General features: G+C 41.4%; 2 protein-coding genes across 2 annotated transcripts in view; one reads left to right on the forward strand and one right to left on the reverse strand.

Moving 5' to 3' along the window:
• Positions 1–27477, forward strand: part of antxr1d (ANTXR cell adhesion molecule 1d) — a 40140-nt gene that overhangs the window by 8953 nt on the left and 3710 nt on the right. Inside the window, exons 10-17 of the mRNA XM_070977176.1 lie at positions 20611–20709; positions 21151–21220; positions 24325–24403; positions 24690–24785; positions 24880–24918; positions 25303–25401; positions 25760–25924; positions 26030–26110. Coding sequence (XP_070833277.1) covers positions 20611–20709; positions 21151–21220; positions 24325–24403; positions 24690–24785; positions 24880–24918; positions 25303–25401; positions 25760–25924; positions 26030–26110 — 728 coding nt within the window. The remainder of the gene's footprint in view (positions 1–20610; positions 20710–21150; positions 21221–24324; positions 24404–24689; positions 24786–24879; positions 24919–25302; positions 25402–25759; positions 25925–26029; positions 26111–27477) is intronic.
• Positions 578–11857, reverse strand: LOC139341460 (uncharacterized). The gene is made up of 10 exons (XM_070978005.1): positions 11840–11857; positions 11659–11736; positions 10342–10419; positions 9526–9603; positions 8109–8186; positions 2820–4800; positions 2663–2728; positions 1129–1293; positions 920–991; positions 578–792 (listed from the first exon to the last, which is right to left on the reverse strand). The coding sequence occupies exons 1-10, from the start codon at positions 11855–11857 to the stop codon at positions 578–580; spliced, it is 2829 nt and encodes a 942-aa protein (XP_070834106.1).

Below are 27477 nucleotides of genomic sequence, written 5' to 3' on the forward strand. Positions count from 1 at the left end.
AATCTTGCCTCCTTTCCTCCACGGCGTGAGGCAGTGCTGTAGACAAAGCACGTTTCAACTGAACCAGGAAATGTCTCTTGGTATCTTTCTATAAAAAAGAACACACTGAACCTCATATTGAAGCTTACAGCTGCTATGAAACATTGTTTTCAGCAGGTCTGTCTACGTAATGTAAAGAATTTACATCACCATTTACATCAAGACAAGTTACTATATATGAGGCCTGTTTCATTGAGCTCCCATTCAAACACGATTTCTTAATAGTTCAAAAACCAGACTCAACAACTTAGGGTTACATGTGTAAGAACAACGCTATGCTTAAAACCACAGAGACAGCTGTAGAGGTAACAATCCCTTCAAAAACCATCTCCACTGCTTATTGAAACTGAGAGCACAGTATGAATCTAGAAAGAAATTATGACAGGTACTGTGAATAAAACCAGGAGAGTGGAGGGATGAAAAAAACTGCGCTGATTAATCTGAATATTTGGCAGCACTGAACAACAAGGCATAGAAAATGAACTCAAGTTCAACTGATACTGAACTGTACCTAGGCCACAGTTTGCATTTTATAGTTCTATTTATTCATCTTCCTTTTTAATGCTATGATTCTGTTGTGAATGTAGTATTTGATGGCAACCCAGTCTCTGTCTTTCAAAGCTTCTGGCTCTGCCTGGAGACAGTAATCACAGTCCTTTTTACCTGGTACTTTGCAGCTTGTTATGAACTGAAACATGTGCCGTTCAACAGCCTTCACTTCATCATCTGTCCACTTGCTTCTCACCTTCCCAGCTGTCATGAATGGAAACAAAATAAAAACTTTTAACAACTGAACAATGACTCTGCTAATGTGAAGAATGCAGGATATGATAAAGCATAATGTAGAAAATAATGATGTCAACACAAAATGCTCTTTAACCTTGTTTTCCACTGGAGCATTTTGAGGAACCTTGGGATGTCCCCACTTGAAGTGCTGTGTTCTGCTGGGAATCTAAAAGTATGAGTTAGAACATGTATTATAATAAAAGCATGCATTCACATACTACAACCCCTGAAAATAAACTTTTCTATTTATCACAAGTACATTCACTTCAAACATTTTGTATTTGGGTGCCTTTTATATTTTACCATTTCTTGGTTGAGTGTCACTGATGTTTGTGTTGTCCAGTGAGGTTGAGGCAGAGGTGACCTCCATGTTGTCCAGGGTGGATGAGGCAGAAGATCCCCCCATGTTGTCCAGGGTGGTTGAGTCAAGTGTGTGGCTTGAGTCCCCAGAAGACTTAGTTCTTGAACCTTTGAAATTTAACAATGAGATATGAGCATGAATGCAATTGGTTTGCTTCCTTTTTTGTTTGTATTGTAAGCAAGCTCTATGTCAGGCAGTATGTAATTCTACATAAGATATGATTTTCACATGTAAACAATCTGACTATAAATTCATGACTGTAGAACTACTCATCACAATGTGATTGTTTGAAACCAGATAGAGGATCATCATTACCATGCTATTATGCTATTATGCTATAACGCCTCTGCATCCAACTTCTACAGGACAGACTCTAACCATCCCTGCTGTTCAGTTTCTGCCACCAAATCTTCATATTTAAGCTTTTATTTAAGCTCCTTTCATAAGCCTCCTCCTCCATCATTGACTTGCAGACCACAACACTGAGCCAGGCTTAAAGTTAGTCCTAACTATCTTCTGTGGAACAAGTTGTCATCCCAAATCTCAAGGTTACAGTCTCTGAACACAGAGATCATGATGGGTACCCATCTACCTATTGTTTTAGGTTCTGTGGTGACACTAGCATATCATAAGTAGTCTCCATCGGGAACTTTATATTTTTTTCCTCCATGCACCACAGGACCCTTCAGCTCAGCTCTTTTCCCTCCACTTTCCCAGTTCATCCACTTTTCTTGCTTAGCCTGTGCCAGCCTTTGTACAACTTACTATTTCCTCTTGTTGATGTACCTGCTCCATTACCAGCTTCTTCCTTTCTCTGAGACCTATCTTGCCCCATATTGATTTGCTTGAGCTTCCTTATCAATATGAAAATCTCTCTGTATTACATTTCCTCTGGTCAGTCAAGTTACTAACCCTTTATCCAAGGAGGCTATTGCACTCTTTACTTTAGCTTCCACCTGCTTCTACCTGACCAAATATCCAAAGTAGACTAGCTTTGCTAACATTGGTATATCAGGAGAAGGGTCCATCTCTCTATTCTTTCCAGAATCTGAGAGAGTCTGCTTAATATTCTTTACTTCCTGCTTCAAAGCTGTGGGGTAACCTTTTTTTTACATCCTTTTAACAAAGTTAAAATGATCTCTATTAAAAAAAAGCTATCCTGATTTGCTCCCTCCTCTTTACCTTGCTTGCTGCCCTCCAGAGTACTACTAAGCGATATCTTAGCTCTTATTGCAAAACATTAATTGCCTATTTCTCATTTAATGTTGCTTTTCTCCATTGCTTTCTTATGTGTCTGTCTGATTGACTTCAACCTGTCAATCTTCTCTCAAAGTTTCCAGAACACAGATTGTGTCTCCCATCCTCTCTAATTTATTTACTGTTGTTCCTTAAGCCCATTTAACATGCTTATCAGGCACCTATTAATTGTCTCCAGTCTCATAACATAATTATCACAAACTGTGCGAATCAGGATACCTTTGTGTTGATGTAGGTCAGCAAAGGTTTCTTCGCTGGAATCATCATCGCTTGTGGCAACTTCATCTGGTTGGGTAAAAAACAGTCAGGGAAAAGTATTTAAATTAAAGTATTTATATTTGAAGCTTTGTGTACTATTTTTCAAACTAACTGTCACCTTCAGGATTGATCTCGATGTCATCCAGCCCTTTCCCCTGCAGGTCAGACAGCTTTCCTTTTTCCATTGCCAACAAAAGTTTGCTTACTTTTGCAAGCTGCAGGGTACTTTCTGGAAGCCGGTAGAATTGTCGGTGGACACGGATGTCATGTCCAAGAAAGGTGGCAAGTTGATCCATTTCATTTTCTTTTAGGTTTAGTACTGTGGACAAAGTAGCAACTTGTTTACGCAATCTTGTTGACGTGAGTGCCTCTGGGTACTGTGCACCACACTGGTTTGCATACTTGCGAAAGCAGTCAGAGCCTCTGTAATGGGAAAGGACACCTGGGCGAGCAAACAAGTACACATTCTCTGTGCGGACTTGACACTCATTCCTGTTTTTCACAAGGAGGTCCATTGCAGTGATCATGTCAGGTGTGAGGAGCACTGGTACCATTCTTGACCTTTTACCACGAATCTCAACTCTGTCAAAGTGCTTTGCAAGCTTCCTTTCCAACTCGGTAAGGCACATCATAATGTCAGGATTCAACTCTGTACGATTCCGGGATGTGAAAGCCTGGAACTCCATTTTTGAAACTTCCCCTTGCCTTTTTCTGTTAAATAGTACTACCTGCGTCAAAGTCACTTTAGCAAGATTTCCAAAGGTTATGTTGTTGGGGTTTTCCTCCAGGTCCTTCATGCACTTCGCACACTCGCTAGCAAGGAACTTGTGCAGTAGTGAAACATCCTGTGTAAATGGCAAAACCTGTGGTTTATTCCATTTGGCTTGTTGAAGAGTACCCAATGCAGCAGCTGAAATGGACTCTGTCCACTTTTTCTCATACAGAGTTGCAAATTGCTTGGCTGACTCTGCAACAGTATGGCGATTTGCAATGATGGCATTGCATTGCACAATTCCAGCAACTTTGGCCAAACTGTGCCCCAATTTCAAAGCCAAGGATGGGATTTTGTATGAGTTATTTTCCAACTCATAACCAGCAACAGCTCTGACTGCTTGTATCACATGGGGAAAGTTACTGGGCATAACAAGGTCTTCTGTGGTCTTCAAAGGGGTTATAGCTCTAGCTGCTATCAATAATCTTGCCATCTCTCTCATTTTTTGGCGTATGTAATCATTCCTTCTCTCATGTGGTTTTCTGGCATTGTACAGTGACTCTCCAAGGCTAAGAATGTCTCTTTCACTCCTTACTACCAAGGAAATGTCATCCTGGTTCATTTCACAGGCAGTCTTCCAAACAGCCTCATGAACATGATCAGGCTTCGGTAAGTCCAAATGGATCCGTTTTCGCCCAGCAGGAGCCTCTCCCTCAACAGACTTCTGAGGACAGTTTTTCACATGTCTCCAAAGGCAATCTTTTGCATACAGTCCTTGACAAAACTTGCAATGACGGTAGTGATCAGACCATCTTGTGGTAGTGGGTCTTCTACAAGCGACCATTTCTCCAACACCACGGCTTGCCACGATAGCATTATGGTCAAAGTTTCCTCTCTTCTTAAGAGACCGTAACAAATCTCTTCTTTCGCGCGATCTTTTATTAAAACTGAAAGCTCTTGCAACATCAGGCTGTGTGCTGTGGGCGGACTCGAGGTGTCTCGCCAATTTAGAAATGGCCTTTTTACAATACAGACAATATTGCTTCTTATTGTACTTGCTTTGTTTTGCCATGTTTGGCAATGATGCAACTTTTATGGAGCTGTTACTGTGTGATGTGTTCCCTGATGAACTGGCACTGCAACTTATTGCTGAAGTACTTGGACTGCTGCTCCTCAATGACGAACTGGAGTCTAAACTGGTGATCTCACCACTGTGTGCTGAAGCTATCCCCAGTGGCATGACCTTTAACACTTTTCGGGGAACAGGGGTTTCTGTAATTCTTAGTTCCTGACTTCTAAGACTTGTGTCTGAGGAACTGCCACTTGAGTCTGGAACATAGTCCCTATCTTCGTAACTCGTATGGTCTGATAATTCATCAGCAGAGGTCTGAAGGAAAGTGGAGAAAAAAAGCATCTTAACATTTATTATATAATAGCTAGGGTACCATTCTCCTAACACTACCATCATATTGTGCATAACACAACGAGGAAGTGATGAGTCATTGAAAACATACAATTAAAAGTAACATTTGAATTCCTCAATTGTTGTTTCTCTAACTACTGTGTCATATTTATTACCTGGTCACTTAAGCTTGCAGAGTGTCCATCATGAAATCCACCATCGTCAGCCAAGGAACGTTCAACCTTTAAAACCAATATGAATAATGTAATTAAAATTCAAAAAAGACATTTTCACCCCCAGCCGTATTAAGTTGGAAACAATTAAATATCTTCCCTGACACTTTAAAGATATTATGTCTCACATACCGACCTGTGACATACTATTAGGACAGTAATCCTTGAAGCATAACACTTGTCACTGTGCAATGTGACGGTGTGTGATATAAAGAAAAACATGGCATAACTGTTTTGTGGGGGTTTTTTGGGTTTTTTTTTTTTTTTTGACTCACCTATTGCACAAGATTATACAAATAGTTTGAGAGAAGATATATGTTGCAACTTGCAACTGTCTCTGATCCATGGTGCATGAACTGGAAAAACTAGTGAATAAGAGAAATTCAGCTACATTTGTATGCCCATGGATGTTATAAAAATAATATTCTTGTATAATAAATTCCTTGAAAAGAATTAATTTGAACATAACCAAAAGAATGTTTGGCTTTTGCTTGGGTTTGCATACTCACAGAACAATTAATTCTGGTGGTCAGACTCAAAGTCATTTGCTTCTCTCTCTCAGATATCTGTTTCTTGGAATCATCATAACGTTCCTCACACCGCGCATGATGCCGCCTTAGATTTTGCATCCGGCGACTTGCTCTACACTGTCCAAATCAAGAATCAGATGGAAAGAACCTAAGTCTTACTGCTCACATAGCAAATATCGCCAGTCAAACAAAATGAAATATTTGAATTAGTGCTGTCAATCAATTTAAATATTTAATCGTGATTAATCTCATGAATGTCATAGTTAACTCATGATTAATCGCAATTTAATAGCACATTTTCATCTATTCTAAATGTCCCTTGAATTATCATTTTAATACTCTTATCAACATGGAAAAGTGGATAGGCTTGCTTTGTGCAAATGTTTTTTAATTGAAAACAACAATGTGTAGTGTTTTATTTCACACTAACATTCTCACTTTGAGCAGTCATTCACATTTGAATGAATCAAATCTCACACAATTTAACACTGTCAATAAACAGATGACAAAAAATAAATAGTTGGTTACAAAAAAGCCCCTTCAACAGCCCTTTCTAAAGGATCAAAACAGGGTGATACAACATAAAGTTACAAAGTGCACATCATTGTAAACTAGGCCTATAGTGCAGTTAAACCATGGCTTAAACTTTCCTTTCTTAAGTTTCCTTTGATCATACAAGCAGTCAGACTATAATGCTCTTGTATTTATTCACCAGAGGCTTATCAACCCAGCCTCTTACTTCTCTCCAGAAAGAATGAACATTACTTGGTTATGGCTGCAGTCAGCTTGTTCTTAGTTGCGGTGGCCATAAAATGGTATTTCACACTGAATGTGCTCAGTTCACACCAACAATACACACAGATAACTCTGGTCTTGTCAGTCGACCCATCTGGCAACTTTTTGAAACTAAACTTTCCATTCACAATCTTGTTTGCATCCATTTCGGTGTTTCACACTTGACATACACACAAACCAGTAGCCTACTCTTTTACAGCTAGCGAGCAGGCAAGACCAAACACATGCGCGGGGCGTGTCTATTGTTTTGTTTCCGGTTTACAACCGGATCCTGTAATTTTCCTTACATTACCCACAGCTTATAAAAAACTACAGGTTCACTAGTTTCACAAAGAACATTAATCTCGCGATAAAAAAAATGACGCCATTAAAATTGATTTGCGTTAACGCGTTAATAACGCAATATTTTTGACAGCACTAATTTGACTGAAAGGCAGCTGTATTACCTGCTCTGCAGTAGTTGTCTGGTGGAAGGGGACAACTCCAGTGGCCTGGCTGGCCTAAAGTGAAATGACAGAATTCAGTAATTGTTTGGAATTACAGACTACTGTAACAGACGATGATAATACAATTCATTATAATGTAAATGATAATAATAGTGGTTTAGAAATGCAAAATGCTGCATCAGACCATATGAGGATGTCACCTGAAACACACTCAAGTCTCACAAAGTCTAAAACAAAATGAGGACAATCTAACACACACACTCTGCAGTCACAGGGTCGGACAATATGAGGACGTCACCTGAAACACACTCAAGACTCTCACAGCCTAAAACAAAATGAGGACATGACGACTGCACACATGTAGAGTCCATGTTCCTGACTTCTAACTTCTCCTGTTGCTGTCAAAGAAAGCTCTAAACCCAACGCCAACGTAAATGCATCCAGGTTCCCAGAAATCAAGTCATGTAAACACATCAGCAGGACGTTAAATGGATGAAAACGTTTCTGAGAATAAAGATCAACTTGATGTTTTAAGGGAATGTTAGTGCTAACAAATGCCATGGCTAATTTTTTCTGCTAAGCTTTTTACAAGCAAGTTATGGTAATGTCACTTCACACAAACTGAACAGTGAAAAAGGCATTTTATTTATGCACTGGACCTAAGTGAGACATATACTTGATTCCAAATATAAAATATTCTATATTATAGATCAGAACTAGTTCATAAACTGATAATCATATTTGTTTCAGTGGACATGATTCACATGAGCATGTGGGTTCATTATGCCACAGTCTCCAGACAGTGTCTACTACCTACAATATGAGGACAATCTAACACACACTCACTCTGCAGTCACAGGGTCGGACAATATGAGGACGTCACCTGAAACACACTCAAGACTCTCACAGCCTAAAACAAAATGAGGACATGACGACTGCACACATGTAGAGTCCATGTTCCTGACTTCTAACTTCTCCTGTTGCTGTCAAAGAAAGCTCTAAACCCAACACCAATGTAAATGCATCCAGGTTCCCAGAAATCAAGTCATGTAAACACATCAGCAGGACGTTAAATGGATGAAAACGTTACTGAGAATAAAGATCAACTTGATGTTTTAAGGGAATGTTAGTGCTAACAAATGCCATGGCTAATTATTTCTGCTAAGCTTTTTACAAGCAAGTTATGGTAATGTCACTTCACACAAACTGAACAGTGAAAAAGGCATTTTATTTATGCACTGGACCTAAGTGAGACTTGATTCCAAAGAAAATAATCAGTGTGTAATTACCTGTTGGAAGGACGAAGTGGATCGCTCGCTCACCTCTGGGTCGGCAGAAGGTTGAGTCGCGATCTGAACACTTGATGTCTGCAACAAAACACAAGAATGCAGTGTCAGAAATATTCTGTATTATAGATCAGAACTAGTTCATAAACTGATAATCATATTTGTTTCAGTGGACATGATTCACATGAGCATGTGGGTTCATTATGCCACAGTCTCCAGACAGTGTTGACACTGTACAGTGTCTACTACCTACAATATGAGGACAATCTAACACACACTCTGCAGTCACAGGGTCAGACAATATGAGGACGTCACCTGAAACACACTCAAGACTCTCACAGCCTAAAACAAAATGAGGACAATCTAACACACACACTCTGCAGTCACAGGGTCAGACAATATGAGGACGTCACCTGAAACACACTCAAGACTCTCACAGCCTAAAACAAAATGAGGACATGACGACTGCACACATGTAGAGTCCATGTTCCTGACTTCTAACTTCTCCTGTTGCTGTCAAAGAAAGCTCTAAACCCAACGCCAACGTAAATGCATCCAGGTTCCCAGAAATCAAGTCATGTAAACACATCAGCAGGACGTTAAATGGATGAAAACGTTTCTGAGAATAAAGATCAACTTGATGTTTTAAGGGAATGTTAGTGCTAACAAATGCCATGGCTAATTTTTTCTGCTAAGCTTTTTACAAGCAAGTTATGGTAATGTCACTTCACACAAACTGAACAGTGAAAAAGGCATTTTATTTATGCACTGGACCTAAGTGAGACATATACTTGATTCCAAATATAAAATATTCTATATTATAGATCAGAACTAGTTCATAAACTGATAATCATATTTGTTTCAGTGGACATGATTCACATGAGCATGTGGGTTCATTATGCCACAGTCTCCAGACAGTGTTGACACTGTACAGTGTCTACTACCTACAATATGAGGACAATCTAACACACACTCACTCTGCAGTCACAGGGTCGGACAATATGAGGACGTCACCTGAAACACACTCAAGACTCTCACAGCCTAAAACAAAATGAGGACATGACGACTGCACACATGTAGAGTCCATGTTCCTGACGTCTAACTTCTCCTGTTGCTGTCAAAGAAAGCTCTAAACCCAACGCCAACGTAAATGCATCCAGGTTCCCAGAAATCAAGTCATGTAAACACATCAGCAGGATGTTAAATGGATGAAAACGTTACTGAGAATAAAGATCAACTTGATGTTTTAAGGGAATGTTAGTGCTAACAAATGCCATGGCTAATTTTTTCTGCTAAGCTTTTTACAAGCAAGTTATGGTAATGTCACTTCACACAAACTGAACAGTGAAAAAGGCATTTTATTTATGCACTGGACCTAAGTGAGACTTGATTCCAAATAAAATAATCAGTGTGTAATTACCTGTTGGAAGGACGAAGTGGATCGCTCGCTCACCTCTGGGTCGGCAGAAGGTTGAGTCGCGATCTGAACACTTGATGTCTGCAACAAAACACAAGAATGCAGTGTCAGAAATATTCTGTATTATAGATCAGAACTAGTTCATAAACTGATAATCATATTTGTTTCAGTGGACATGATTCACATGAGCATGTGGGTTCATTATGCCACAGTCTCCAGACAGTGTTGACACTGTACAGTGTCTACTACCTACAATATGAGGACAATCTAACACACACTCTGCAGTCACAGGGTCAGACAATATGAGGACGTCACCTGAAACACACTCAAGACTCTCACAGCCTAAAACAAAATGAGGACAATCTAACACACACACTCTGCAGTCACAGGGTCAGACAATATGAGGACGTCACCTGAAACACACTCAAGACTCTCACAGCCTAAAACAAAATGAGGACATGACGACTGCACACATGTAGAGTCCATGTTCCTGACTTCTAACTTCTCCTGTTGCTGTCAAAGAAAGCTCTAAACCCAACGCCAACGTAAATGCATCCAGGTTCCCAGAAATCAAGTCATGTAAACACATCAGCAGGACGTTAAATGGATGAAAACGTTTCTGAGAATAAAGATCAACTTGATGTTTTAAGGGAATGTTAGTGCTAACAAATGCCATGGCTAATTTTTTCTGCTAAGCTTTTTACAAGCAAGTTATGGTAATGTCACTTCACACAAACTGAACAGTGAAAAAGGCATTTTATTTATGCACTGGACCTAAGTGAGACTTGATTCCAAATAAAATAATCAGTGTGTAATTACCTGTTGGAAGGACGAAGTGGATCGCTCGCTCACCTCTGGGTCGGCAGAAGGTTGAGTCGCGATCTGAACACTTGATGTCTGCAACAAAACACAAGAATGCAGTGTCAGAAATATTCTGTATTATAGATCAGAACTAGTTCATAAACTGATAATCATATTTGTTTCAGTGGACATGATTCACATGAGCATGTGGGTTCATTATGCCACAGTCTCCAGACAGTGTTGACACTGTACAATGTCTACTACCTACAATATGAGGACAATCTAACACACACTCACTCTGCAGTCACAGGGTCGGACAATATGAGGACGTCACCTGAAACACACTCAAGACTCTCACAGCCTAAAACAAAATGAGGACATGACGACTGCACACATGTAGAGTCCATGTTCCTGACTTCTAACTTCTCCTGTTGCTGTCAAAGAAAGCTCTAAACCCAACACCAATGTAAATGCATCCAGGTTCCCAGAAATCAAGTCATGTAAACACATCAGCAGGACGTTAAATGGATGAAAACGTTACTGAGAATAAAGATCAACTTGATGTTTTAAGGGAATGTTAGTGCTAACAAATGCCATGGCTAATTTTTTCTGCTAAGCTTTCTACAAGCAAGTTATGGTAATGTCACCACACAAACTGAACAGTGAAAAAGGCATTTTATTTATGCACTGGACCTAAGTGAGACATATACTTGATTCCAAATATAAAATATTCTATATTATAGATCAGAACTAGTTCATAAACTGATAATCATATTTGTTTCAGTGGACATGATTCACATGAGCATGTGGGTTCATTATGCCACAGTCTCCAGACAGTGTTGACACTGTACAGTGTCTACTACCTACAATATGAGGACAATCTAACACACACTCTGCAGTCACAGGGTCGGACAATATGAGGACGTCACCTGAAACACACTCTAGACTCTCACAGCCTAAAACAAAATGAGGACATGACGACTGCACACATGTAGAGTCCATGTTCCTGACTTCTAACTTCTCCTGTTGCTGTCAAAGAAAGCTCTAAACCCAACACCAATGTAAATGCATCCAGGTTCCCAGAAATCAAGTCATGTAAACACATCAGCAGGACGTTAAATGGATGAAAACGTTACTGAGAATAAAGATCAACTTGATGTTTTAAGGGAATGTTAGTGCTAACAAATGCCATGGCTAATTATTTCTGCTAAACTTTTTACAAGCAAGTTATGGTAATGTCACTTCACACAAACTGAACAGTGAAAAAGGCATTTTATTTATGCACTGGACCTAAGTGAGACTTGATTCCAAATAAAATAATCAGTGTGTAATTACCTGTTGGAAGGACGAAGTGGATCGCTCGCTCACCTCTGGGTCGGCAGAAGGTTGAGTCGCGATCTGAACACTTGATGTCTGCAACAAAACACAAGAATGCAGTGTCAGAAATATTCTGTATTATAGATCAGAACTAGTTCATAAACTGATAATCATATTTGTTTCAGTGGACATGATTCACATGAGCATGTGGGTTCATTATGCCACAGTCTCCAGACAGTGTTGACACTGTACAGTGTCTACTACCTACAATATGAGGACAATCTAACACACACTCTGCAGTCACAGGGTCAGACAATATGAGGACGTCACCTGAAACACACTCAAGACTCTCACAGCCTAAAACAAAATGAGGACAATCTAACACACACACTCTGCAGTCACAGGGTCAGACAATATGAGGACGTCACCTGAAACACACTCAAGACTCTCACAGCCTAAAACAAAATGAGGACATGACGACTGCACACATGTAGAGTCCATGTTCCTGACTTCTAACTTCTCCTGTTGCTGTCAAAGAAAGCTCTAAACCCAACGCCAACGTAAATGCATCCAGGTTCCCAGAAATCAAGTCATGTAAACACATCAGCAGGACGTTAAATGGATGAAAACGTTTCTGAGAATAAAGATCAACTTGATGTTTTAAGGGAATGTTAGTGCTAACAAATGCCATGGCTAATTTTTTCTGCTAAGCTTTTTACAAGCAAGTTATGGTAATGTCACTTCACACAAACTGAACAGTGAAAAAGGCATTTTATTTATGCACTGGACCTAAGTGAGACATATACTTGATTCCAAATATAAAATATTCTATATTATAGATCAGAACTAGTTCATAAACTGATAATCATATTTGTTTCAGTGGACATGATTCACATGAGCATGTGGGTTCATTATGCCACAGTCTCCAGACAGTGTTGACACTGTACAGTGTCTACTACCTACAATATGAGGACAATCTAACACACACTCTGCAGTCACAGGGTCGGACAATATGAGGACGTCACCTGAAACACACTCAAGACTCTCACAGCCTAAAACAAAATGAGGACATGACGACTGCACACATGTAAAGTCCATGTTCCTGACTTCTAACTTCTCCTGTTGCTGTCAAAGAAAGCTCTAAACCCCACATTGATGTAAATTGATCTTTGTACCTTGAAATTACTATCAATTAATCAAATTTTATTTTCGTAGGCATCTTTTTATGTCCTAATACTTAACAGATCTTATACTATACAATATATGAAAAGGATTTACTCACCAGAGCTCGCCACGGCCACTGAGATTCTCCATAGTTATAGGTTATCTCATTCTCTGCTTCGATGTTGTTAATAGCAAATAAGCAAAGATGAGGTCTACCCTCGACTGCCAACTTTTTCATCTTGCAGTTTGGGGACTTGTGGTCATCATTCACTAGCCGGCCTAGGGAGCCATCTTCACGGGAGGCATCAATGCTGAAATTGAACAAGGAAACATCTAAGTTCTCTCCATTAAAACCATAATGGTGTAAAAAAAAACAAAAGATCTTTCACATGCCTTTACTTACCACCATGTGCTATCATTCCATTTGAAATCAAACAGGAAAGCATTTTGCTTTTCTGTATACTTTTTCTGCCTCTTTTCCCGTTCATGTTGGGAGATTAACTCCCCACGGTACTCGACCACAAAGGATCCCCTTTCAATTGGTGTACAGGCGAATACACCACGTCCTAAAACACCAAAATTCACAAATTAGTGTCAAGTAATTCAACTCAAATCAGGAATACTAACTGAAGGTGATCAGCTATTCACAAAACATGTGCAGAACAAACAAACATAAGACTTTTGAACAGAGAGATCACGATTTGAATGACAATGGTCAGGACTGCAACAACGAATGGATACAATAGATAAAAAAATGGTTATTATTATTTATAAATGAATATGTTGATGTTCGAGCAACATAAAAATACCTGTTGTTTTTGCACTTCCTTGCACTAACATAGTCAGTTTTGAATAATGTTTTGTTTTGTAATATAGTGATAGAACTAAAAACATGTTTTTAATCTGATCAGTCGATTAATTGAAGAAATAATCAAATCGATTATCAAAATAATCGTTAGTTGCAGCACTTATAATGTTTATGCAGTAACCATTTGAAAGACATATAACATACCTTTATAGCCATTGACCCACAGGGCCTTTAAACCCGGCTTGTCAGTTCCAGATGAAATAAAGAGAGCAGCCTCGGCTTCAGGACGAAGTCTGGCTCTTCTCTTTAACATGCTCTTCACTTGGCCACGGGAAGATGACAGAAGACAGCAAGGCAAATACATAATAAGACTAATACTTTGAATCAAACAGTACAGACAAAATCTTTGCTGCAGCACCGTGAGTCCTTTAGATTATTTTAGCTAAGCTAGCTTTAATTAGCTGGCTAATTAGCTGACTTAAACTCATTGTTAAGAACAGTTATATTTAACCGCAACTTCTACTCGCTACATTGTTAAAAATCAGGTAAAAGTGATTAATTACCATTTATCATGCACCTCTTGAAGTCGTGAAGTCGCGGCGTGCGGTTGAGCTAATTAGCTGGCTAATTAGTCGACTTTCCTTCGCCAGGTGGGTGTGGTACGGTAGCACAGACATCGAAGGATACTGCATACAGCAAGATAGATCTCGCCTGAGCGGATGTGATGTGACTTTCACCGAGTGCTCCGCTGCGGTGGTCTTCCTGTCAGAAGGTTTGATATTTTGCCATGAACTGTACGTCTTTGGTTTAGTCCGTCGACCAATCACAGGCTGCATTACTGACCTGCTGACCAACCAGAGGCTGTGTTTCTCATGTGTTCCGCAGCCTTGGTCTCACGTGAATCACGCTGTGGAATAACGTGAAACGTGTCCCTTTACATACCAACAGGTAAAATAATGAGTAGACGAGCGTTAATGTAGTCAATAATGTTCGATATTTTACACGGAGATTTGCTGGAAGCGCTGTTAGAAGTCTGACAGACTCACCTGATGTGAGGGCTGGTCTCAGCTCTCACCTGCACCTTGGAGTCGCATGGTGACGCACAGAGACGCTGTTTGAGGAGTTTTGTTTTCACGTAGGAGTTGTTTCTGCTTTTTTATAAAGTGGCATCACGAAATCAACTTCCGAAAAAGCATCAATCAAGCAATTTATCACTGACTGCTAAGATGACGGGTTATTTTCCCAAGGATGATAAGCTGGCTCACCAAGAGGGACTTGATCCAACTGAACAGTAAGTGTCCTCTAGTTATTTTAAGTATGTGACATTAAAATGAAAATATGTATATGGTAGTTTTCATAATCATGTTTATATTTGCTGTTTATTTACCTATATTTGATTTTTATATTAATTTCTTCTTTTATTGTTGGTTGGACACCTATTTCACAGTTCATAGTGTCTGTCTGTGTGGGGGGGGGGGGGGGGGGGGTGGACTATATATGTCTGATGTACAGTATATGATCTGATATTTTTCATTTATTTATTTGGTTGTCAGAGCCTGCATCTCTGTTGCTTTCTCCTGAGGACGTCGCATATCAGAGAAACAGCCAACAGCACAATGTAGAAGAAATGGTCACATACAGGTCCATCTGTCCACCCCTTGGAGGTGTAAGGTGCGTGATCTGGTCCTTCATTTCATGGCAGGGGTGGCTTTGAGGTATGCCAGCAGTGCTAAGCTGATCTAGCATCAAATCAGGACCAAGCATTAAAATGTCCACAGTGGTCTGTAGCTGTTGTACCTTCAACATTCTTTCAATGCAAGAACGATGTGCTCTGTGAGATGTAAAGTGATAATATCATCTGAAGCAAACAGAAGCCCCCCCTGCAGTCTTCCTGTGAGCAGGAAGATTGGGGGGGGGGGGGGGGGGTCAGATATTCTGCACCAACAACTGAAAGCATGTACAAAAAGTGCCAAAAAAAAAAAATTCTACAGTATATGATGCTTACAGTTTGTGATACTACTCACTGTGTGATACTCAATATTGCCATTAGTAAGACATTACTAAGATGTCAACAAGCTTGCTTATAGAAAATATTGTTGTAAAAAGCACCACTTACACAAACTCTTGTCTTGACAAATTCTCTGTGACAGATATACACTGAATAAAAATATAAATGCAACACTTTTGTTTTTGCACCCAATTTTCATGAGCTGAACTCAAAGATCTAAAACATTTTCTATATACACAAAAGACCATTTCTCTCAAATATTGTTCACAAATCTGTCTAAATCTGTGTTAGTGAGCACTTCTCCTTTGCCAAGATAATCCATCCCACCTCACAGGTGTGGCATATCAAGATGCTGATTGGACAGCATGATTATTGCACAGCTGTGCCTTAGGCTGGCCATAGTAAAAGGCCACTCCGAAATGTGCAGTTGTATCACATGGCACAATGCCACAGATGTCGCAAGTTATGAGGGAGCGTGCAACTGGCATGCTGAGTGCAGGAATGTCCACCAGAGCTGTTGCCTGTGAATTGAATGATCATTTCTCTACCATAAGCCATCTCCAAAGGCGTTTCAGACAATTTGGCAGTACATCCCAACCGGCTTCACAACCGCAGACCACCTGTAACCACACCAGCCCAGGACCTCCACATCCAGAATGCTCACCTCCAAGATCATCTGAGACCAGCCACCCGGACAGCTGCTGCAACAATCGGATTGCATAACCAAAGAATTTCTGCACAAACTGTGAGAAACCAGCTCTGGGAAGCTCATCTGCATGCTTGTCGTCCTCATCCTCATGTTGCAAGGATCTGTACACAATTCCTAGAAGCTGAAAACATCCCAGTTCTTGTATGTTCAGCATACTCACAGGACATCACCCATTGAGCATGTTTGGGATGCAATGCTCTCGATCGGCGTATATAACAGCATGTTCCAGTTCCTGTAACTTCGCACAGCCATTGAAGAGGAGTGGACCAACATTCCACAGGCCACAATCAACAACCTGATCAGGTCTGCGCAAAGGTGATGTGTTGCACTGCATGAGGCAAGTGGTGGTCACACCAGATACTGACTGACCCCCCCCCTTCCCCCCAATAAAGGAAAACTGCACATTTCTCACTAACAAAGATTTAGACAGATTGTGAAGAGTGTTGGAGAGAGAATGGTCTTTTGTGTATATAGAAAATGTTTTAGATCTTTGAGTTCAGCTCATGAAAAATGGGTGCAAAAACAAAAGTGTTGCGTTTATATTTTGGTTCAGTGTATATCTGTCACAGGGAATTTGACAAGACAAGAGTTTGTGTAAATGGTGTTTTTTACAACCAATTTAAAGCCCTGAAATTTCCTTATACCCCAGAGGGTTACAGCAACATTATGTAGCTTTTCCCCCTGACAATAAGTATAGTATAGGTTTAAGTATAGTTTTAAAATCATTTTAACGTCAGAGGTGTAACAGTGTGAATAGGCTCTTTGCCACAGCCACTCGGCCCTTCTCCAGGCTGTTTCTGCACTCTGTAACTTCAAGTCACAGCCCACAGTTTTGAAACCAAAACTAAGTGACTTGTGATACTACGTCGCACAAAACCGTAATTTTTGATTGAAACAGGTCATGTTTAATAAGGAAAATGTCCTCTGATTTTTCCCTCAGATGTTGGGCTTATGACCCACCCATGTGTATAAAAAATGTGAAAAGCTCTTGATGTGTGTTAGAATGATTGCCTGATGGCCAAGACTTGAGAACAATTTTCAAAAGCTGCAAATCATGTCCGTTATTGTTCTATGTGTGATTTAAATAAAGTTCTGTGAGACTTAATTTCCATTTTATTTTTCCTTTTGTCTCTTTGGTTGTACAACTATACATGCATGTGACAGGATAAAAATTCTGATACCTCAGGTTGTCCTGGAAAGAAATGATGTACATAACTCGATTGTGCACTGCAAAGCAAAGGTTATGAATACTCATAATGAATAATAATATTAAATATTATTAATATTCTTATGAAAACAGAAGGGGACCAGGCAAACATAATATAAGAAAAAAGGGGCTTAGATCAGCAGTGATAATTGAGAATATTTTTATTTGACTCTAATTATATGGGTATTGCAGTAATGCCTCAAATGTTGGAGAGTGTGTTAGTGTGTCTGAACAAAGTGAAATATGAGTACCAGCCCTGAAAGTGTGTTAAAAGTGTGTTAAGTTCCAAAACTGGCCACTAGGCGGCAAAACCAAAAGTGAGTAAAAACGCTAAACACACTTACACACTCAATTTCATAAAGTTGTGATATTTCAGGACATTGGAGATTTTTGGTCTGGGAGCATTTTGGGGGGGTCTAGAACACTGTAGAATGCTCGGAAAAATGAGGACGTCAAAAATGTCCTCATTTTTCCACGTGTCCTGATACTGAAGGTGTGTTATCATAAAATTGTCCTGATATGTCATGAAAACAAGTGCACACACACACACACACACACACACACACACACACACACACACACCGGACCTTAGATCTAACATGACAGCAGAGATTGCTGCTTTCATTAACGCCTGACCCTTTCCTCCTTGTTGTCCCGTCCTCCTTTGCCCCCCCTGCCCTTCACTGTCCCGTCGCACTAACATGATTGAAGAGCCGCCATTCGGACAAGCCGTACCCCATTTTCTCTACGCCAGCAAGACACATGTGCACATAGGTGTACATGTGTTATATTCACACAGAGACACACAGTCATTCAATCCTTGTCAAATGTTCAGGTGTAGATGTAAATGGACTCGTGGACACAGAGGCAGGCAGAAAGCAGAGAGGAGAGGGCAGCAGCATATGTGTTGTACATGTCAGCAGGACACCACCAGTCCCTGCCCACCATGTGTCTGACAGCACTGACCTTTCAGCCCATCAAGCCTGTATGTGTGTGTGTGTGTGTGTGTGTGTGTGTGTGTGTGTGTGTGTGTGTGTGTGTGTGTGTGTGTGTGTGTGTGGATGTGAAGATGTCCAGATCAATAAAACATAAAACATGGAAACCAACAAGATGCTGTTATACAGAGTATTTGACCATGTTTATCTTAAGCAAGCTCAGGATTATAAATAATAACAAAAAAAAACAATGAACAGTCTCAAAATTAGACAGACAGTTGCAGTTGGATTAATATCTGTTATTTACCACTTCCATGCTGATTTGTGTTTATTTGCGTGTCCACATGCACCCTGTCACAGTCGCAGCTCATGCTATTTTACGGTAGGTTTGTTTGAAGGCGGCTGACTGCCATAGCAGCCATGGAACAAAGCATTGCCAGTAATAAGCGCTAAGACCTCTAATTAAGTTGCACATTGTTGAGGTTGCAAACCACTGCAAACCACATAAACCATCAGTTTATGTGACAATTAATACAGTCCGAGTTATTTGATGATCTGTTGTATAGTTGTAATTCATTGTTCTGATTGTTGTGATGTGTTTTTCATTAAAGTTAGGGCAGTGGGAGGGGGAAGACATGGGTTGTGGTTAACAGTAAATGATTAGGCTGTCTGTAGTGAGGTGTGTGGTTAATCGGGTGGTGTGTGTGTGATTGTGTGTATGTGTGTTTATATATTTTAAGGCTCTGACTCAAGCTGAAGACATGACATGAGCATGATGAGTTGCAAGTGAGGATCTGTAAATAAACATGCACACACATGTAGATAGACAGTTGTATGAGGTCAGCTGTGTGCACTGCGGCAAGACATTAGAAATGTAACTTGTCTGAGGCTGGATAACTGCACTGTCTGTACAAACTAACATGTAATGCACTTCATAGTATGTTTAATCTATGTATATATAATATATACAACTTGTCCCTGTTCTGCTTGTACATCACCACTTTTCCTCCTGCATCTGCTCCAGCAGCAAATCTGCACTCTACATCATGCTTACAGCATCTGTAAACATGCAGAAATATGCCGACAAATGTAAAGTGATTGTTGATTGTTTTCCTCCACTCAGCTCTGCCTCTCTTTGTGTATCTGGGTTTAATGCTTTTCATAGCAGCATGGCTGACCTTTAAGGAAACACTGTCACATATACACCCACACCCTGTGATGGTTTTATCCAGTGATCTTCACGCTGGAGCTTTAAATGTTAAAGGTGTGGCAAATGCTCACTTCTATCAGCCAGGATAATGCTAGAGGAAACCTTGGTGCACAGCCAGAGACCACACACGCGCATACACACGCACACACACATTCAAACACATGTCTGCACACATTCATGCATGCACATACTGACATAAAGACGCTTGAACATTCCTCAGAAAAACACGAAGGCACTTCACACACACAGTATGTGCACCAGTATCCACATATCTTCACACGTGCTAATGGCGCCATAGGTAAGGTCAGACCTACTTTGACAGTGCTGTGCTGTTGTCAGCCCTGCAGGCATGTTTTTAAGCAAGTGTTTTTTTCCCGCTCTCTAACATATGCTGGGTAGCAGCCACATAGACACTCCAGCATATGCTGGCAAGCCTCTGTCAGTGCGCTTTAACAGCGCCTGGGGGAAGCTAAAGGTCAAAGACACACACTCAAACACACACACACACACACACACACACACACACACACACACACACACACACACACACACACACACACACACACACAGCTTCTGGCTACTGTACAGCACATATTTGTGAATAGCAGCACATTTAGCATTAGCACCACTGGAGCTTGTTATGGCCTTTCCACACATACATACACAAACACACAGATCTAAACAAGCAGTAATGAGGCGTGCACTTAAGTTGAGCACATCAGAGGAAGGAAATTGCTGTCAGCACTCACCATAATGGTACACCAGAAATTTTCTTCCACTTCAAACTGAAATAGGAGGCCAATTTTGATCTCTTACATCTCATATTTTCACATGCAACAGAAAATATGTGTCTTTCCATTGTCATGCATGAGTGTGCATGTTGCTGATCATTTCTGATGGTGCCGGCACTCTTTCTGTTCTCGTCTCAGAGAGTTTCCAGGTGGTGGTGAGAGGCAATGGGTTTCTCCATGCCAGAAACATTGACCAGGTCCTTTGCAGCTTCAAACTGAATGATACACACTCTGTGGGTAAGTTCTGCAAGTGAATGCATGCGACACACACTCACAGACACACACAAAAGAGCAGCTTTTTGCACAGGTTGGCAGGATGAAACTAATAATTCATGTTAAAGTAAATATCAGAAGCAACCAGGCAAATAGTTGTCAGTCATTAATCAAGTTTAGGGCCTTTACATGTACACAAGAGTACATAAGACTTCCTGCTTGTGTTTAGTCTCTTGAGCACAATGCTATGGAAAATACATTCAAACAAACAACAATATATATTATCAGAACACTTTCATATGCTTCCCATCAGAGCACATTGCTATAATACATTAATGCTCATACTTAAATGCATTATGGGATTCTGGTTTGGCTTGTGCATGTAAGAGAACTGTGAGACAGTGTTTAGGCTGCAGATGTTAAAATGTCTGCTACACAAAGTATGACTTGTTTTTCCCTGTGCAGATGAGAGACCAGCTGGAATAGAAGATACCTTCCTGCTCTGTCCTGCTCCTGTCATAGAGGAGGTTGGGAGGTAAGCTGCACGTCTCTTTGAGCTCTCACTGCCTTTTCACCTCCACACCGTTTGTCAGCCAGTTGCCAAACTCTCCATGTTCGGCTGTGACGCTCTGAGCCCAGATATTTGCCAGCTGCACGCAAGTTTGCTGTGGACACAGAAGACTGCTGTCCTTGAACAAATTAGGGCCAAAGTCATTGAGTGTCTGTGATCAATCAGTGTTTGTCACAGCTAACGAAGCCAGACACCAATCACAAGGGGACAACAGGAGTAGAGCCCAGGAACACGACTTAATGAGAGCCTGCTGGAGAGGACCTTCGCAACCGTGTATGCGTATTTGTGTGCGTGTATGTGTGATGTATCCCAATCTCTGTCTGACACTTTGGGAGAGCGAAAGTGTGAGTGGAGTCGGCGGGGCATTGTAAAGTTTCCTCCGAGGGCTTCCGGCTTTGCTCGCGGTGATTCAGAGCAGAAGTTTCTTGCAGGGCAAACAGAACGATGCTGTTGGCTGAGCTCGGAGAGGGCCGAGGCCCAGCAGCCTGCAGTCCTGTGCATAATTATACACTCCAGCCTGCGGCCTCAGACACCTCCCAGTCATCATCTGTCTTGTTGCTGTCACTCAGATTTCTAGTGTGATTTGAGGTTGTCTTGTCCGCCAGTGAGAAGTACCGCTTTGGCGGGGAAGTATTGCTCAGAGATGGGGGAAAAAATACATTATGTTTTCGCATTGTGGCAGCAGGGAGATTTAAGAGTCTGTCACACACAGTATATTTCACTCACATGTGTTATAACAGACGTGGCACATGGGATTTTTATTGTAACATACAGAAAAGTCTTGGGGGATTGACAAACAATTTGTTTAACTCACAATCCAGCAAATATTCTATTCCAGTAAGTCTGCCAGTCAGGTTGGGCTGCTCCTCCTGAGAGCAAGGCAGAACACGGAGCATCATTACACACTGCAGTGGTGCCTGAAGGAGGCGTCCTTCCATGTAACAGAAGCCCATTAGAGCAGAGGCAACGCTGCCTCACAACCTAAGTGCTACTAAAGAGGAAGTCAGCTGTGAATGGCTGAAGGGCCCAGAGGGGGGCAAACAGCTGGCTGATGAGTTCTGGGCTGCGGTGCAATAACGTGCCGATGGAGGTGGAAAGATTTAGTGAAGTGAGAGGGCCGCTGTGCAGGCTGGACAGGTGTTTGTAACACAAATTGATCTCCTTTGTAAACTGTGGTGTGCTAAACTAGCTCTATTTTAAGCCGTTTTGACAGAATCCTCCCTCACAACACCCAAGATCATCTGATTCAGAGCTATATATACACACTTATTTTCAGTCTGAAAAAAAAATATATAAAAAAATATATGGTGCTGTAAATTGAGCACCTTTGGACAGACAAAACATGGAATTAGATGTTAAATTATGATTGATGATGATCATGATTCTTTTTTTATATATGAAAGATTATTATTTTAAAGAGAAAGAAGAATATGCCATTATCACAGCATCTGTTGAAGTCATTGAGTGACCAGTAGAAATAGTCGTGGCTCATATATTAAAAAATACAGAAGTTAAAATTAACTTAAAGATTTTCACATTTTATCCATTGTCATACATGGAGCCACCCACGTCAGGAGGAACCAGCCCACACATCAGGAAGTGGACAGATATACCAATAATCTGTAAAAATCGCCTCAAAATAGAGCACATTTTTACTATTTTCTGGTATTTTTTAACTTGTTCAATAATGAAAACAATCTTTAGCTGCAGCCCTAAAAATCACCCTTACATGTCAGATCACATTATAGGTGAACTGCCTCCTGTTTTGGGGTTGTAAAGTCTTGAGGTCTCAGGGACTTGAGCTCCCAGCGTCACCTCTTCACCCAAACCCCAAACACCCTCACTCACCTCCTGTTCCACCCGGGTCTTATCACATGTAATGAAGTCATTGACGCTGCCGTCACACAAATCTGTGTTGACTGGGAACCTTCCGGATGCAGCTCCCCCTCCTGCACACACACACACACACACACACACACACACACACAGGGCAAAGACATATATAGTGGGCAGATTGATGATTGATAGGGGCTGAGATCTCTCTGTCAGAGAGGGGCTGATAGCACCGTGCCTGTCTGAAAGGAGGGCTGACCATATGAACGGGAAGGACGGCAAGAGGCAGACAAGGGAGGCAAGAAGTGGAAGAAAAGATGAGCGGCACCTGCACCGCCACTTTCCTGCTCTGAAGTCAGTGTCAGCATGAGTTATGAGAGGATGCAGGAGGGGCAAGGAGGCGAAAACAGAGTCAGTGATTGAGGAAGTGAAGCGGGGATCTCGGAGGGGAGGGACAGTGCTGAAGGGATGTAGAACAGGAAAGGCCCGCCTCCTACCATCCCCCCATTCTCTGTTTCCTCTCCTCACTCCCACCCTGCAGTGACCTCCTCCCCCTCGCTGCCCCCTCCTCAAATCTAAACCCAGAGCTCAATGCCCCCCTTGTCTCTCCATTCTTTTCCAAGCCTTCAACTACAATCCAGCTGTCTTGCTTTTCCACCTTCACCCGCCTACATGGCCAACATGTCTTGTTTCCGTTCATATTTCTTAAATGCCTTGTGAATAACCCGTCAACTAAAGATTCCATTCTCCTCTTCGCTTCCTCAGGCCTGTACAGTCTCCCATCAACACCACTATCCTATCATCTTCCCAACCAAAAACTACATGTTCTCTCCCGTCTCTTGTCTGCACCAGGCCTATCTTTGTGCAGTTATGGCTGCAGATATCAGCACTGAATGCTGGAGAATAAGAAGCCATTTAGCTGTCTGTGGTTTCCACATTAGAGGTTTGGGTCTGATCCAAACAGAAGAGATTCTTTCTGTGGGTGGAGAACTCCCTGACCTCTTTAAAGGCTTTGGCTTTGTGTCTATGTCAGCATGTTGGTGTGCTTATAAAGCAGCAAGTATGGACAAAGTGGATGAAGGAATGTATTCGACACCTCAGGCGAGCTCCTAACTGTTGCCTGAAACCAGGCCGGGAATATGTGCACACAAGCAGGAGCGCACACGTGTGTGTGTGAGATGTACGTGGGTTTCTTTGTCAGATGATCAGATCAGTCATGAGTGTGTGTTTTGCAGGGTGATCTACCTGCAGGTCAGCATGAACGAGGGCCTCTCCTACATCACCAGCTCTGTTCACATCACTACTACTGAATGTGTGAGTACTTCCTGTCTGTATGTCGTGTGCACTATCACAACAACTCATGATGATGTTTCCCTCTGGCATGCGGCCTTGTTTGAATCATCTTCCTTTCAACCTTTTTATTCCCACTTTGCTCTCCAGTCGTCTTCTTCTTCTCTTCTTCCTCTCTGAGGTCTCCTCTGTTGTGTCTGTTCATCAGAGGAGGCTGTGAGTACTTTCGCTTTTCATTTTCACCTTTTTCTTGCCTCTCGTTGTACAGTTCAGTTTAATCTTAATGCTGCCATTCTGCGTTTGTCTGTAGTTCGACGGCACCATCGTGCTCATATCGCTGTTGGTGGTGTTCCTGCTGTTGGCTCTGCTGCTGATGTGGTGGTTCTGGCCTCTCTGCTGCACTGTGGTAAGTTTGAACTTCAGATCAGTATTTTGACACTGTGGTCATTTATTCATTATATTTTTATTTCCCTCGTGACATTTTATTTTTTAATCTTCAGGTAATCAAAGAACCTCCACCACCTCCTCCTCCAGAACCAGTAAGACCTTTCGCTCATTGTAACTATTCATCCAAATCAGAATCCCAAAAAACTGTAAACTGTCATTTAATTGATTTAAAGGTCTCTTCTTGCATTCACTCGCTCTTCATAGCTCGATAAGTCTTCCGTTGATCCCTCAGTCTGGAAATGAGCAAGAATTAAATATAATTATGACCAAAACATACAATGAAAGTTAATATGAACAGCTGGTAAAATGAACAAAGTGGCATATACACATTGATTGCTGAGGTATAAAGGAATGCCGTGAAGAGTTTGTTTTTGCAGTTGCATTTATAGTAACAAGTTTGATGTGATTCTAAAGGCTTTTATTGATAAGGTAATATTGGTGTTGAGCAACGTCATGTAATTGAATCTCATTCTAAGGATTCTGATGATGATGACGGGATGCCCAAGAAGAGGTGGCCCACAGTGGATGCATCCTACTATGGAGGAAGAGGAGTGGGTGGCATCAAACGCATGGAGGTAAGCACACCACACACACACACACACACACACACACACACACACACACACACACACAGTCCGCCCCTTCATTACATAGATTTACATTCATATCCTGGTGTCTTACCCTAATCATAACCATAACCACTACTTACCAAACCCTAATTCTTACCCTAACCTTAACCCAAGTCTTCACCCTAAAATTTAATGATTTATATAATGGCGAATTGCATTTTGTCCCCATAAGTCACAATGTGACTGTGTAAACAGATTTATGTCCAAACAACATGAGTGATTCAAGTCCGTCCACCCTCCCACCCTCACACACACATATGCACGCATTTTCAGTGCTTAAAAGAATTGAATGTGGCTCTCTTAGGTGCGATGGGGGGAGAAGGGGTCTACTGAGGAAGGTGCTAAGCTGGACAAACCTAAAAATGCTGTTGTAAAGATGCCAGAGCAGGAATTTGAGCCATATGAGCCCAAGCCTCGAAAACCGCCCCGCCGCGCCCCGCAGCAGAGGAGGTGGTACACACCCATCAAGGTTAGTCTAACGGTGAAATGTAGTTAAAATTTAAATGTTTATTTAAGGTTTTAATTTGATTTGAAATCTATTTTCTTACATGTGTTTTCTTTCATGGTCCTGCAGGGGAAGCTAGATGCTTTGTGGGCTCTGTTCAGGAGAGGTTACGACCAGGTATCTCTGATGAGGCCACTCCCTGGAGACGAGGTGAGCCTGCCAGTCACATTTTATCTTCACCTAAAACATGACTAGAAAATCAGATGTACCGCAAACAGGCATAATGACTGATGCAAAAGTATAATTTAGTAATTATGTGTCATTTTTGGGATTGCTCTGTGGGTAACGACCACTTAAAGGGTTTTTATGAGCAATTTGGATGGTACAATGTGTTTTCCGTCTCTGCATGTGGACAATTGAGCATCTGCATTCTGTTTGTCTGTCTGTCACACTGCATAAAGACAACATGTGTCAGTGAGCAGCATGTAGAGCTTCAACACAGCAGCTCAGTACCGATTGTCTACACACAAGGCGAGTCAATGAGCCGCTGGTACCACTGTTTTCATCAAAGCTGCCTTTGTTCAGGAGGACTGTACTCCTCTGTGCTCCCTGTGAGTCCCAGAAAATGACTTGGCTTCTATCACGTTTCCAAATAGCATGTTACACACACACTTGCTGTTAAGTAATAATTATAGTAAAACCAGCCACTGTGTCAAGCTGGGTGTTATTTGCTTGGTTTCTTGTAAAATTCTGAAAAAAAGTTATGTGCTATATTACCGGCCACCAATGCTCCTGAAAAAAGTCCTAAATCATGACATCACCAGCCAAGTGTGTGTGACAGAGCAAGAGAGAGCTGAGCGGCCCTGTTATCTAACCTTGACCCAGTGTATGGCATCCCATAACCCCACAGACATGTTTTCATCATCATACCGGTTGTCATGGTGAAACATCTGCTCTGTTGTAAATGGTGTCATTGTCGCCTCTCGTAGCTGAGGCCGTATCACCATGAAATTTATTGATTTGTGCTTTGAATGGCCTGATTCATCTTTCTCGTTTGATTCGTGGAACAGTACGAGTGTGTGTCGCTGTATTTGGAGTCCATAAAAGTGCTCGTCTTCAATGATTTTATCCCTTCTTTCCTTCTTGGATGGGGAACAATTCATCTCTGTCATCAGGACAGAAGTTTCTTGAGCCTTTGTCAGCCACTTTCTGTGGGGCTGTGGTTCACAGAGCCGCTCAACAATGGCCCCCACAGCTCCCTTCACGAGCCATTAACTGCAGAAAATAAAAGGCTACTTCTCACATGGAAAGAAATGAGTGGAAAGAAATCCACTTTTGTTGCGAGGAGGACAGTCACCATATCAGACATGAAAGACAACAATGATTTCTCATGCTGACAAAAGCCAGGAGCAGATCTAAATTCTCAGCGTGAATTCCTCACAGCAGTGATGTCAAACATCTCTGCAAAAGCAAGAAACTGCAGCCGGACGACAAACAGTGGAGAGGGATGACAAAAAGCCCAACGAGGCTGGTGAAAAGCACAGCGTTAACAAGCACGGATCAGACTCCCCAGTGCA

Source organism: Chaetodon trifascialis, chromosome 13 (genome assembly GCF_039877785.1).
Source record: "Chaetodon trifascialis isolate fChaTrf1 chromosome 13, fChaTrf1.hap1, whole genome shotgun sequence".
NCBI classification, from domain to species: Eukaryota; Metazoa; Chordata; class Actinopteri; order Chaetodontiformes; family Chaetodontidae; genus Chaetodon; species Chaetodon trifascialis.